The 14,764-nt window shown below is 42.4% G+C and overlaps 1 protein-coding gene across 1 annotated transcript; it reads left to right on the plus strand.

Moving 5' to 3' along the window:
* Positions 1 to 7,747: 7,747 nt before the first annotated feature.
* Positions 7,748 to 12,003, plus strand: b3gnt7 (UDP-GlcNAc:betaGal beta-1,3-N-acetylglucosaminyltransferase 7). The gene is made up of 2 exons (XM_070961067.1): positions 7,748 to 8,006; positions 9,381 to 12,003. Exon 2 carries the CDS (start codon positions 9,382 to 9,384, stop codon positions 10,627 to 10,629), a length of 1,248 nt encoding a protein of 415 aa, XP_070817168.1. The 5' UTR covers positions 7,748 to 8,006; position 9,381; the 3' UTR covers positions 10,630 to 12,003.
* The last annotated feature ends 2,761 nt before the right edge of the window (positions 12,004 to 14,764 follow it).

Here is a 14,764-nt window from a genome sequence, read left to right on the forward strand (position 1 = left end):
TCGTCACCATTGGTCAGGTGGTGATCTTCTTGCATGTTTTTAGTGGGGGTATATTTTTATGGAGGATACCCCAGGTGAACACGGGGAGAACATGCAAACTCCACACAGAAAGGCCCCTTTCCTCGAGCAGGAGGCACCGATGGCACGGCGGAGGACACGCCACCAGCGCCCACAGCGGGAATCGAACTCGAACCTTCTGGCTGTGAGGCGACAGTGTTGCCACCGTTCCACCATGCCACTAGATGTGGAAAAATAGCAAACCGTCAGTATGACTTTTATCACAATGAAGGGACTGGTTTCATGACTTTCTGGGTATTTACAACACCAAGTGAAGGAAGATACATTTCACCTTCAGGGTTTGTCTGATTTGCAGTTCCTGTTTTAAAAGGCTGTATCATGAGAAGGTGTAGAGCTGGCTGGCTGAATTATCAACCAGCCAAGGTGGACAAACAAAAGCCCTGAGAGCATAACCTGATGTGCCAGATGGTTTGTTGAAACTGCACTTGGCAGGTGATTGGATGAACCACATACAGTATAATCGTCTATCACAGACTAAATTCAGATCAATGAACCATATGATGAGAAAAGCCATTCTTTGCTCTTCTATAACTGATGCTATAGCAGCAGCTATGCTAACCTCTTCAGGAGTCATGTAATATCAACCTTTTTACTTGTGAAAAAGTGGTTTTGTTGATTTAGTTAAGCTGGAAAGTAGTTGACCTTGTTCTAAATTGTCTTGTTACCTATGACTCTCTGCATGCTTGTATCTCTACAGTTAATCTTAGCAGAACAGTGGGAATAATGTCCACAACTACAAACATTAGACCCAGTTCCTGAGGTTTTTTTTTCCCCTGAAGACACTGAAATCTCCAACAACAGAAGCATCCTCTACCGGAGAGCCCTGACTGTCATCGGGATCACTGGCACCCCTTTCAGATGCGTTTATCAGTAGACAGCCATGTGCTCGACTGATAAAAGGTGACGCCAATCAAGAAGAGACAGCGTTTTGGTTCTCTGTCTCCTGAACGTCCTGTTTCCTCCTGACCGGTCCTTTTGAACAGATAGACAGAAATGACTCGCACAACTGCCCTTTTATCATAAACACTTGAAAGTGTGTGTCTTTCCTTTCAGGCCATGTTTAAGGTGTCAACCTAAGGTTGAAAAAACCAACATCATTACATATTGACAGAAGGATTCTCGTCAGAGCTTTTGGAAATTTTCATAAGCACTGTATTGTTAAAGGTTAAAGAGGCCGCTCATCAAACAGACCAAACACCAAAGCTTATTTGGAGTTCGCCTTTTACATTTTCGACCTTCTCTGGAATGTCCTCACACACTTACCATTAACCTTTAACGGGAATGCACCTCCACTTTTTTCTGTGTGTACACTAGAGCAAATCCAAACTGTGAATTAGCATGTTTTGTGGGACACAGTAAATGCCGGTCTATTGATTCTTGACCAGGATGACAGCTGCATGGGTTTAAAAGCAAGCTTTCCTCTGGGCTTTTCTGCATGCACCAAGGGTGACTTATCTGTGGATGACGCCAGCGTTTCTCAAATTGAGCTTGGCAGTTAACTTGTTACAGTGACAACAGCAGTCTCTAATCTCAACTCAAGGGCCACTTATTCTCGGCAATATCACATGGTATGCCCTGTTGTCAAGGAACTGTAGCTATAATATGCTAATCACACAATGAACACGCCATCAAATACCATCATGTAAATCATTAATATCACCATGGTGACTTTGCCTGTGGAGCTTACATCAACCAGTAATGCATTTGAAACAAAACAGGAAGGTGTGTCAGCTCCGCTAAAGCCTAACGAGATTACACAGCAGAAACAGCAAAGCATGACGAAAATAGATTTTTCAGTCCTAAGGAGTAGTTCAGATTGTCCTTTGTAGCTAGGTGCTGGTGACCTTATCGGGGTGTTTACTAAGCCCACAGGGGGCCTCTGGGTGGTTCGAAAGGGGGCAGGTGTTTACCTATTGCTGCAGCTGACAGGGGCATTCATAACATAGCTTGATCACACTGCCTTTGTTCTAGCAGCCTTTTCAGAGGGGAACATCCTCGATTGACATCTGAGTGGAAAAGAAAGAGGGGGGAAGAAAAAGATCCCCTGAAGGCAACTTTTCGACCCCAGCGCTGAATTCTTTCATGGTGACTGAGGAGTTAGCAGCCAGGGCCCCTCACTCATCCAAGGGGGGGGGGGGGGGGTTTTCTGAGGCTCGTTCATTCCAGTCAGACAGTTGACAAGAGTTGGACAGCCTAAAAGTAATCCTCCCCCATGTCCCTCAGGTGTGTTAAACCCGACAAGAGATTAGCACCGACTTCCTCTCTGCCAAAAGTAGCAGGACGATTTTCCATTTTTCATTAACTAGCCATTTTTCTTACCGCTGCAACCCTCCAGTTCCCCAGTTCACCTTTGCTTCCTAAATATTACATAAACTGGGATGTAGGTGAAAGGGAGCTGTTGAGTGGGGAATTATCAGTGTCACTCAGTGATAATTTTGGACAGAGTGTGATAAAGGCGGTGAGTTATTGTATCATCTATGCTGTTGGAGGCAAAGATGTGGTAACCATTTACCAGCAGGCAGGTGCTCGTTTATCATGTCAAATATGTGGGCACCATTCAAGGGATGTTAGATGTGTCCACAGTACTTTTGTATGGAAGTGTGAGGCCAACTTTTGTCATCTAATCTCATGCATTACACGGTTTAATCAAGTCAATTAAAGCAGTATTGATTGTTTTTCAGCAGAACAAGCTGTGAACACTGATATATTATTACTTTAGGAATGGAACGTTCTTCTCTGCAACAAGGCCAATGAAAGGGACAAGAGTGAACAAAGACAGTAAAGCTGTAAAGCCAAAGCAATGAGCTGAAAGGTGGTGAAACACTCCATGGAGGACAGGGAACTGCTACAAGTGAGACTTTATCATGTTGGTTACTGTGTCATTGCCTTCTCTGTGTAGCTTCTCTTTCTTTAATCATGCATGCCTGTACTTAGGCAGATTCTAACCCATCTGCCTTGGCTGTAAAGCACTTTGGGTCAACTCATGCTGCTTTTAGATGTGCTGTATAAATAAACTGACTTGGCTTAACAAGCAATCCCCTTCACATACAAGCAGTGCTGTGATCCATTGTTAATGCTGAGGCATTGACGGGGGGCAACTTTGATACTGCTGTTGTCAGCTGACAACTGTAGTTTCACAAAGTATATTTTTCAAGAAGCTGGTTTTTAGAAAAATTTAAGTGAAACATAAAAATGAACAAAATTGGCATTGCAAGGTCATATCCTGACACCAGCCACATGCTACAATGAGTCACTGTGCTCGCAGGGCTCAGTTTTCCTTACTGGCATGTGCCTCTGTTAGGCATCATTGGCAAACGCCGCTTTTCCAGCCAAGGGACAGATGAGGGACTGTGGTATCCATCACCACCTCACTCGTCTACAACACTTGCAGTGCCTGAATCCACAGAGAGGGGGGAAAAAAAGCAACGGGAAAAAACACCACCAGCAGGCAACAGGATGCACATGGCCCTGAGAAGGATGGCTGGCTGGATCCAGGAAATGGAGAGAGAAGGAGAGGAAGGAGAGATTTTGGATCGCAGCTGTGGTCGGATTGAAAAATTCCTGTTTTGAAGCACAGAGAGAGATTTTGTTGTTCTTTCCCCAGACCATAAAGAGGCGGAAGAGTGCAGCAAAGGTTAAGTGACGTAGCAGTGACAGCTGTGCAACCAGCCTTTCAGCTCACAGCAGCTCTCATTTTGTTTCATGGCTGAGAGACCTTAAGACTGACAATCAAATCAAGTTCTTTCTTGTTGGTGAGATTCATTTCATACCCATGTCTCATCTTTTGACGATACAGTATGAACTTGTTTCACTACAGAGTAAATAAAACTAACTGACTCTCTATCAATTTCCGATACGTGTCTATGAGTCATGATGCAGGAATGCAGTCATCTAAAGTGTTCACCTTTGTTTATCACCACACTTAGCTAGTCCATATCAATGTGACTGTCATATGCAATTCTTTGAAATACAATGGCTGTTCAAGGCTAGGGAGCTGATAAAAAAAAAATCTGTTTGCACTGTGACCACTGACTGATACCAGGACCTCTTGCTTGATGTCAGCAACACACCAGGAAGTCCAATAAATGGGCTGATGAATATTACTAATAGTTCAGCAAATCATTACTGCTCTGTTAGTTATTTAGGCTGCAACTGGAGGCCAACATTGTAAGCCAAAGGTTTATATAAACCTAAGAAATTTCCACATCCTCAACTTTTCATTGTGTAAATATAAAGTAGACTTACTTCCTCCTTGTTATAAATCCTCTTTATTTGTTTTAATATTTCTTCCTGTTCAATAAAAGATTTACTTCCATGCCCTTTGAGTTGAGGTACAGTGGTGGAAACAAGTTTTCGGACACCCCATGCATTTGTGAAATATTGCATTAAGAATTACTCTTAGGTCTTCAAGTGCAATTTCTTTTAGCACAGTCACAGCCAAAATACTAAACAAATCCTAAAAAAAGCCATTAAAAACTAAAAGTTGATTGGTTCCAATAAAAATGCAAAGGAAATTTTGAGTATTGGGTCATTTTGGTACCAGTGCTCCACTAATGAAGGTCGTGCTTTTTATTAAAAGACACAATTTTTGTTGCCGTGCACATTTGAAAGTTCTTCAGAGACAAAAATGGCTAAAACAAGGAACCTAACGCAGGAAACACGCCTGAAGATACAGATTCTCAGCCAGGAAGGGTACAGCTGCGGCCAGATAGCCAGGAAGTGCAGATGCAGTCCTTCAGCAGTTGGATACACTCTGCAGAAATACAGACAAACCAACAGCTTGGAAGACAAACCAAGATCTGGGCGTCCAAGGGTTTCTTCAGCAAGGAATGACCGCATCCTGATCCGCATGTGCAGGGAAAACCGCCGAATGACATCACAGGAGCTTCAGCAGCAGTGGTCAAACCAAACTGGTGTCCAGTGTTCCACCCGCACTGTACGTGGCCGACTTTTAGATCATGGCTTAAGGTCCTACAAGGCTGTCAAGAAGCCCCTGATCAATGAGAGACAGAGGTTAGCCTGGCGTCGTTGGGCCTAAGCTCACAAGAAGTGGACAGCCAGGAATTGGAAGAAGATTCTGTGGTCAGATGAGTCCAGTTTCCAGTTTTATCTTCCTCCTACTAATGTGAGGATACGCAGAAGGCCTGGCGAAGCATTATCTCCAGCATGTACAGTACCTACTGTCAAGCATGGTGGAGGCAGTATCATGGTTTGGGGATGCATGAGTGCTGCTGGTGTTGGTCATTTCACTGTCTGTGATGGCACATTGAACTCTGGCAAATATTGTGCCATGCTCGAAACCCACATGCTCCCTTCTGCACGTGCAATGTTCTGTAGAGGTCAAAACTGGATGTTTCAACAAAATAATGCCCCTTTCCTCACATCCAGGGCCAGTAGAACTTGGCTGCAGGAGCACAGTATCCAGGTCTTAGAGTGGCCAGCTCAATCCCCGGACATGAGCCCCATTGAAAATCTCTGATGGATTATTAAAAGGTCTGTTTCAAAGCGTAAACCAAAGAATTTAGAAGAATTAAAAGCAGTAATTCAAGAAGAATGGGACAAGATTACCCCTCGACAGTGTGTAAGGCTCGTGGGGAACATGCCAGCCAGGATTAGAGCTCTATTACGTGCTAATGGAAAGACTACTAAATATTAATTTGATGATGTGATGGTTTATTTATTTTTTGTTCAGTTTTGAACACATTCTCTGTTATTTGTTGACTTTGATACAGACCATGTTGAGAAGTGACATATTGAAACTTGTATTCAAGTTTCTGACTCCCTGATGAATGTCAGACATCAAGTATTTAGTCTCCTTTGTGCTCTGTTTTGGTCTCCACCATCTGTCTGTCTGCTGACTACAGCGCTGTGAGTTCGTAGGATATTTTAATGGAAATGGGCTGGTGGTGCGGAGAACGTGTCAAACTTGACCATGTACAGTGCTATGCTGTGTGGAATACAACAATTCTGAAGATGCAGTGGCACTGGTGTTGGATTATTTAGCAACCGAAGCATAACATGTTAGTTGTATCATGGGAGTGTGTAGTCATAGCGACAAGTAACAATAGAGGTAGAGACAGGAGTGATTGAGTGCAGAAATTATAACACAGTGTAATAATGGCACTTCCCTGCTATCTGTAAGACAAACACTGCAGTTTTATTATCTTTGTGTTGTGAGTCTGAGATCTGATATATCTCTAGGCGTATCAGTGATTTTAACAGAAGTGGGGATTGGACATTAACAAAAATGTTTCGGCTCTTCAGAAGGTCTTTCTGCAGCTCTGGCATTATCTATGAAGAGAAGAAAGGTCCTCAAGGTAATCACTTTTGGTGATGTTGAGTCATCTCAAAATTAGAAATGTCAAGTATCAAGTTAAGTATGTGTGCACATACAAGGAATTTGACTTCAGTTTAAACCTGAACTTCTGGAGCAGCAAGGTGCATTTTTAACAGTGGTGGAAATAATCTAGGACAGTTTACTCAGGTACTGTACTTAAGTACAAATACATTCAAATTTCACTTGGATATTTCCATTTTCTGTCTCGCCATACTTCTACTCAGCCACATTCAAGGGGAAATATTGTACTCCACCTCATTTTGTCTGACAGCTGTGGTATTATTTTGCAGTAGATTTCCCAGACAAAACACGTTCAGCTTCTAAAATATGGTACATTGGTAAATGTTTGTAGAAAATAAAGTACCCAGTAATATCTAAAACTCTTGAAATTAGCCCAATCTCAGCATGTTACAGCAACATTAGACTAGTTAGTTTTCATCCCAGGGACGCACAAAGCCTGCCCGCCCCAAAGCCTTTCTGACACATAACTGATGCTGTGAAATGGCCATACTTTGGTTACGTTTGGGCACCAAATCTACTGGGTTAGGTTTCGGATTAGGGTTAGAGTTAGATTGTTCACACAGAACTTTCACTCTTTCACTTTGCTTGACTCATCCATCCACCCAACCTTTTCCCATCTGTGGACTTTTTCACTCTTTTATCACCTTGCTTTGAGCATCAAATATTGATGCAAATGGGCTTCCAGAGGACTTGGTTGAAAGTTCGTTGCGTCCCCAGGTGCCATGAGATGTCGAGGGGCTTGAAGAAGTGGCAGCATCTGACACCCTGTGAAGGAGACAGGACTGAAATAACAAGTACGTTTGATACTTTAAGTATGTTCTAGCTGATAATAACTCTGCATTTGTAACTGAGTATTCTACATTTCATAATAATAATAATTCTTCACCATAATTACCTGTATGTCCCTGCTATTGTGGAAGGGCTTCCACAAACCTTGGCTACAGGCCTGACTTCCCAGCTTTTTTTTTTTTTCTGAAGATTAAATCCTTACCTCCAGATTAGAAAATGTACACACGTCAGACCTCCAACATAATAGCGTGAATAATGGCAGTAAAACAACAAAAGGCCTAATTGTTTGGTTATTCCATACCACAGACCAACGCGATGGAAGAAATGAAAGAAATGCGATGTTTACCTTGTCTCAGGGGTCATTGTTAACCCGTGATGGAGTATTACGCTTGCGGAGAGAGTGTGTGTACACGACGGGCGGACTCTTTCTTGCCTGTTCATTCATCATCAGTCCTGAGAGCATGCGGTCTGCGTAGATGCAGCCGAGCCTTTAAAAGCGCATCTCGGCGCAGCGGTGAGCGCAGTGTTCAGCGGCGCCGCTCTCTCTCTGCGCACATCTGCGCCCCCGGCCGAAGGATTCCTCAAACTATCTCCTGTCTCACAACACCAACAGGCGGCTTTGATAGAGAGGATTATTTTATCATTTTGTCCACAAGCTGATCAGACATAAACCCAAGAAATTCCACTTTTCTGGGCTCGACAGTCGGCATTTTTCTCCCTTTTTATCGGTTTATTGTCTCCAAGCAGTCTTCACAGATTGACTAAAGCATCAGAAAAAAACGTAAGTGGTTTCTTCTTTATTCTTCTTGAAGTGGCTGATTCTTTATTTTGCACGGTGTTTGTTTGACTCGCCCTGTTTTGCTTGAATTTTACGGCATCGTACTTTCCATCAGTGGCACAACTCAACATCTTAAAACTCTGAAAGTCTCTCATCAAGGCTTTCATAAAAAAAAAAAAAAAAAAAAAAAAAAAAACGCTTTCAATGCTGAAGTGATGTGTGTTACAGATTATATGAGTTTGTTTTAGGAGAAACGCGGGCAGGAAGGAACAGATTGGGATTAATGAGGGGTTTAAAGCACGTGAGAGAATTGTGATTTTCAGCCCAACTTCAAGTTGATACTGTGAGATTTAGGTTGGCATTTAGCAGCTGCAAATACATGTGACGTTTGTTGTTTTGAGATTCTCATAAGTGGATTTTCATTATGAATAAATGAGATGATTTAAAGACTGAATTTCTTTAAAATGACATTTTTTTTAAATAGTGTGCTGACTGAGCCAACTTCCAGAACTGGTTATGACTTAGATTGTTTGTGGTTGGGAGGACAGATGGAGGGGCCCACATGGGAGTGTCTCTGGGGCCATGGATGTGAGGAGCCCTGGCATGACAAGTTCTTCACTTTCCGAGTACATTCCACATGTTCCTCCAGAAGTGGCACTGCTTAAATAGAAAGTGGCGTTAAATGAAGGAGAGAGCATACAGTATCTCTGAGCTGTTTTAGATGGAATAATAATGGTTAACTGCTTCACAGTTGGGATTTACATTTAAGATCACCATTTGTGTTTTTATGTAACATATTATGGTGTGCATGAAAACATTAGTTACAGAGAAAGCACACAGTGATTATAGTATGAGGACATCCATCCCTTAGGGTGTTCTTTGCTTCACTGGCTGCACATTAAACAGCAAATATACCTCTGGAGATCACGTTGGAACCTATTATGGTGACAATCTGGCCGTCTTTGCTTTATGAAAGAACGAGAAATCCTGTTGTAATGTCGGTATGTGAACATGTAGTTTAAACCCCATGAGTGATCATTTATTCATTTTTGTGTGCACGTGTGCCCATATCTTTATTGCTTTATTGCTATTACAGTCCTGAAATGTTTTAATCCTGGTTCAATGTTGTAAAGCATTTTGTAACATTGTTTTAAAAAATGCGGCATCGAGTTTATTATTATACTTAGTAGTTTTAAACTGATTATAATTCCAGATTATAGAACAGATTCGTGCTCTTCTTGCTTCTAGACCTATCACAGTAAAACTGAAGATTAAAAACAGAAAAAAAAGGGGGTCGGGGAGAAAAAAAATCTATCAGGAGGTATTTGAGTTAGATTTTGTCTCTGACTGCCATTTGTGATCTTTGTCTGTGCCCAGGATGAACAACAGAGATCGCTGGCGGGTGTACAAGAGGGTGAGTGTCATGTTTTTCCTGGCTGTGGTGACGCTGACTGTTGTCCAGAGAGGGAGCAACAACATGGCGGCTCCCTTTGAACTTGAGAGGCAGGCTCGCATGGATGCCTCTGAGGGTGTGGAGGATGGAGCTCCTCTGGGAGAGAAGATTGACTCGTACCTGGGGTTGAAGCACTTCTGGAAGATTGCCAAGCACAAGCAGGTGCCTAAATCTCTGGCCACCTCACAGGAGTCCAAAATCACTGAGGACAGCAGAACCTGGGATATAACAAGCTCCAACTGTACCGCCAACCTCAACCTCTCAAGTCAGGACTGGTTTGTGGGCCTGGAGCCGACTTTCCAGCAGTTCTTGCATTATCGGCACTGCCGATGGTTTCCCATGATCCTCAACCACCCGGAGAAGTGCAGAGGGGACATACATTTGCTCATGATAATAAAGTCTGTGGCCACCCAGCATGACCGCAGGGAGGTCATCCGAAAAACCTGGGGCAAAGAGCAGGTGGTTGACGGCAAGAGGATTAAAACCCTTTTCCTTCTTGGTCAACCCCCCAATGAGGCAGAGAGAGTGAACCATCAGAAGCTAGTGGAGTACGAGAACCACATCTATGGTGATATCCTCCAGTGGGACTTCTTAGACAGCTTCTTCAACCTTACGCTCAAAGAGACTCACTTCCTTAAGTGGTTCCACACTTACTGCCCCAATGTACAGTACATCTTCAAGGGGGACGATGATGTGTTTGTCAGCGTCCAGAACATTTTTGAGTTTCTAGAAAGCAGCAAGCAGGCAACAGACCTGTTTGTGGGGGATGTGATATTCAAGGCCAAGCCAATTCGTAAAAAGGAAAACAAATACTACATCCCCCAGACGCTGTATAATAAGACATACTACCCTCCATATGCAGGTGGAGGGGGTTTTCTGATGGATGGGAAACTGGCGAAGAAGCTTCATGTGGTGGCAGACACCCTGGAGCTCTACCCCATCGATGATGTCTTCTTGGGCATGTGCCTAGAGGTGCTTCAGATCACTCCTATAAAACACAACGCCTTTAAGACGTTTGGCTTGGTGAAAAATAAGAAAAGTAAGTTGAACAGAGAACCCTGTTTCTTTAAAAGCATGATTGTGGTGCACAAGCTGCTCCCGGCGGACCTCATGCACATGTGGAATCTGGTCAACAGTAACCTGGTCTGCTCGCAGAAAGTGGAGATCCTATAGCTTGATGGGTAACACCAAGTAAGGACAGCACCAGCAAGCAGAGCTGCACCCCGATGGAAAGTAGTGTAATGTGTGAGAGTTGAAAGCAAACTTCCCAATAAACTCTCCTTTATGTGGAGAGGGAGCGTGGACAATATTTGAATTTGTTGTTTCTGAGCAGTAATGCAATATTGCAATATTTGGAGGAGTTTCCTCAAAAGTTCAGTAAATTATATAGAGTTTTTCAAGGCTGACTTAGAATTCTGTATTTATATTGGCATTGTGAAGGACTCACACTGTCAGCAGACAAGGACCAAAGTTGAGCTGCTACGTCAATGGCCGCACAAAGGAGGAAAGTTATGCCCCCCCCCCCGGCCCATTTGTGGCCAACACCTGTATTTGTTCTTCCTTCTTCTTCAATACGCTGGAGGTTTTTATGGGCAGTGACCAAGGAGCCTTGTAACAGTGAGCTGGCATGAAACCACCAATGATAGCAAACTCATTTGTGACTACACTTCAAATGTTTCAGTTGAAATTTATTTCGGGGACAAGTGGGGACAAGATAACCATGAAAAAGTTTCATTTGCTGTTGCGTGCAGCACTTTCAGAAAGGTCAGAGGGAAATCACGTTTGGATTAGTTAGGCAGATTGTACTAGCGTGTGCCATGGAGGCTTGGGTTAAGAAAGCCATTGCACATTCTGTGCAGCTTGTAGTTATGTTAGCATTTTGGGTTTGTACTAAGTGTTAACCATTGCCTTCACTGGGACCAGTATGGCATGCTGCAGTGGCGTCAAATGGCTTCAAGTAAGAGAAAGAATACACTCTCTCTACCTCAGTGATTTGGTCCAAAAACTGTTTCATCATCAGTCACCATTTCTGCTCAACGTTTAACCATGACATCATAATCATCATATACAGTACATGTTCCAAAAGTAAGATTTTAATCACTTTTTGTATCGTAGAGGTCCTTGCACTCGTTTTTTTTTTGTTGTTGTTGTTGAACTGACTTGATCTGGACGTCTACTACTCCTATACTACTGGAAACTTTAAAAGAAAATGTCTAGAATTTTTACTTGTATGCTGTCTGTGGATGCGAATGTGCTGATATACTTGATATGAATATGGTAGAGGGTTTACAATGACACTGTGAACTAAAACTGTTGCTGGTACGAGCATGTTAATTTAATCGCCACCCAACTAAAGGGGGCAACTGTGGGGTTCTTTTATTTAATTTAACACATCAGATGAGGATATTAATGGAATCTTTGATAATTCTAAAGCTGAATGTTGTGGGCGTAGCGGGTGATGGTTGTGTCTAGGTGGTGTAAATATATGTAAAAAATCAGAATGTACATAGATTGTCATTTGTAAATAAACATCTTGACAAGACTGGGAAAATTTGTCCGAGATTGGCTGTTTTTGTGTTTGGCCCTATCGGCGCCCAACATCTATGTGAAAAACCATATCAAGTCACCCAACAATAGTGTCCAGTGTTGACATGTGGGTATCAGTTACACAACCAAACAGTACAGTAAACATAAGTGCTCAGTCAGTCATGAAGGTCATAATGCTATACTCATTTTACCAATGTTGAGCAACGACTGTGTTGTTCTGTTTTCTCTACAACAGAGCCTGCATGTGATAAGATGTCAAAGAACTTGTGTTATTCATACATATATTTGAATGAAAAAGACAGCTGCATTATATAACCTTTACAGAACACGTAGCTTGGTACAAGAAAGAATCTCAAAAAAATTATGACGCAACAACAGTCATCTTTTGTTATATGGGAAACATACCTGCGCACTGTCCTGTATTAGTTTTAAAAAAAACAATGATGCATGCTCGTGATGCAGTATGACATTTCACACTGTTTATGTTAAGCGGCCCTGCCAAATATTTGTTTGTTTTTTTTTCACTGAGCAGAATGGCTGAGGCCGATCCTGCCAGTTCACAGTGAAGATATTGTTTAGGGCTTTAAGTTGGCCCAAAAAGACAAAGAGGGCTTTGCCAAACAAAACAAATACCTTCCTGCTGTTCTGGACAATTTCTTTCAGTGCAGAAACAAAGACAAAGCCGTACAGAAACTGGATCTTCTCTATATTGTGTTTCACGAGGTGTACACTTGCCAATACAGAAGCATAGCTTAAGAAGGTTTATCTCTTTCAACACTGCTCTTTGTTAAACACAATGTACAAGTGATGAGGAGTCAAACTTATGAAGAAAATGAGCTCTCTTTTAATGGTGTTGTATATCCACTATGACCTGACAATATTGTCTGGGAATCAGTTTCTGTTGAGGTCTAACATTGCAGAGACTGTTAAAACCAAAAGGAACAAGGGAAAGAAGCAATAGTAAGCAATTGTGAACTTAAAGATGCTTTGTAAGCCCATTGATCAAATTTCCTCTGTTGTTTAAGGTCCTGGGGGTCCAGAGAGCAACACTGGGGTGTGAATGGGGGGTGACGAGTAATTTATAGGTGGGAGTGAATTCTTCTCCAGCAGCTCCATGTGGAAAAAGCACCAGCTGAGAGAGTGAGTGAGTGAGTGAGTGAGTGAGTGAGTGAGTGAGTGAGTGAGTGAGTGAGTGAGTGAGTGAGTGAGTGAGTGAGTGAGTGAGTGGAAAGGACTTCCTGCCCGGGTTCTGAGTGACACCAGTGCCAGCAAACAGTGAGTGTAGTTAAACTGATAACGGCAGAAGTGACGACTTGTCTTTTATCTGCTCGTCTCTTTTGCAAAGCAGATTTGATGCCAATGAGATTACCTGATTAAATATAGGCAATATGCCCCCTGACTTTTCCTCTAGTGCCACCACAACTTTGTGATTTGTGCTTTTGAGGGAAATGAAATATTGAATGCATTGCTGCAAGCGGAGTCAAAATTTTTACTTGTCCAGTGCTTTGATTTATGCTAAATACCTGCAAAATGAATGGCATTCCAATCAGCCTCTGCCATACTTTATGCTTAGCATGCTAATGAACTATAGTATGAACATGGTTAACTGTTAGCACTGTCCTTGTGAGCATGTTAGCATGCTGATGTCAGCATTTAGCTCAAAGCACTGCTGTGCCTATGTGCAGCCTCACAGGGTGACTATAGCTTGTCTATAGTAGAATGTTAATCTTATTTATTATATAGAAATACAACAGAAATATTGGTCTCATATCGTTAACAAAGTCTTGTGTGCTAGGCATCTTACATAAATGAGTTAATAAAGATAATATCCAGATAACTGAACATGAAAAAGTTGATATCTAAGTCAAGACTTCTAAACTTCAGATGAATTACACAAAAATAAAACCCTAGAGACATGTAAATGACTCACTTAACGCATCATTTTGAGATGACTGCGGTTGAAAATAAATGTGAAAATAAGTCACGGCCTGTAATTCATTCCGAACTTCCTGTACTTTGAGCGGTTCCTGAGTGATCACATTAGGATGCACGCATTAGTTTTGATGTGTGTTTTGTTGATGGTGCACGAGACACAAAGAGCGGTTACCGGAAAAAAAAAAAAAAAAAAAAGAGGAAGATGAGTCATGTCTACTGCACTTCCTCAAAGCTCTGGTCAGAACACCTGCAAGTAGACAGGAACCTAAAACCCAGAGATGTGCCAGTAAAGAAGAGCTACATTAAAGGACGGGAGGTACGATTATGGCTCTGCTGTTAAGTAACAGATGAATTCTGAATTCTTCCCAGCTGAAGTGACTGAAAAAAAAAACAAACTGGATTTGTGGCAGGAGGGATTGGCTCATCAAACTCTTGTGAAAATTTACTGTCATCTAGTGTAAATGTCCCACTCCAGTGATATTTGACTGTATGCGGGTACATGCCCAGCTTTCCAACCTGCCTGCGGACCAGGAGCCGCATATTTGCTGACACTAATTGGAGGAAGCTTTTGATGTCAGCATGGTCAATGGGTCGGCGGGCGGGCGCTGCAAGCTTTCACACGAGCCCTCCATTTTCTTCAAAGGCCTCTGGAACGCCGTCATCGGCATGGCGAAAGATGGGAATGTTGTTGCTTGGGCTAAAATTAAAAAGAACATTCCTTAACCTACAGACAGACAGAATTTTGTCCTGTGTGGAAACAAATGGCCGCCTGGAGGATAGGACACACGAGCATACGAAAGTTTACACATCGTTCCTTAGTGGTTGA

The sequence above is a fragment of the Chaetodon trifascialis genome, chromosome 4 (genome assembly GCF_039877785.1).
Source record: "Chaetodon trifascialis isolate fChaTrf1 chromosome 4, fChaTrf1.hap1, whole genome shotgun sequence".
Taxonomy (NCBI): domain Eukaryota; kingdom Metazoa; phylum Chordata; class Actinopteri; order Chaetodontiformes; family Chaetodontidae; genus Chaetodon; species Chaetodon trifascialis.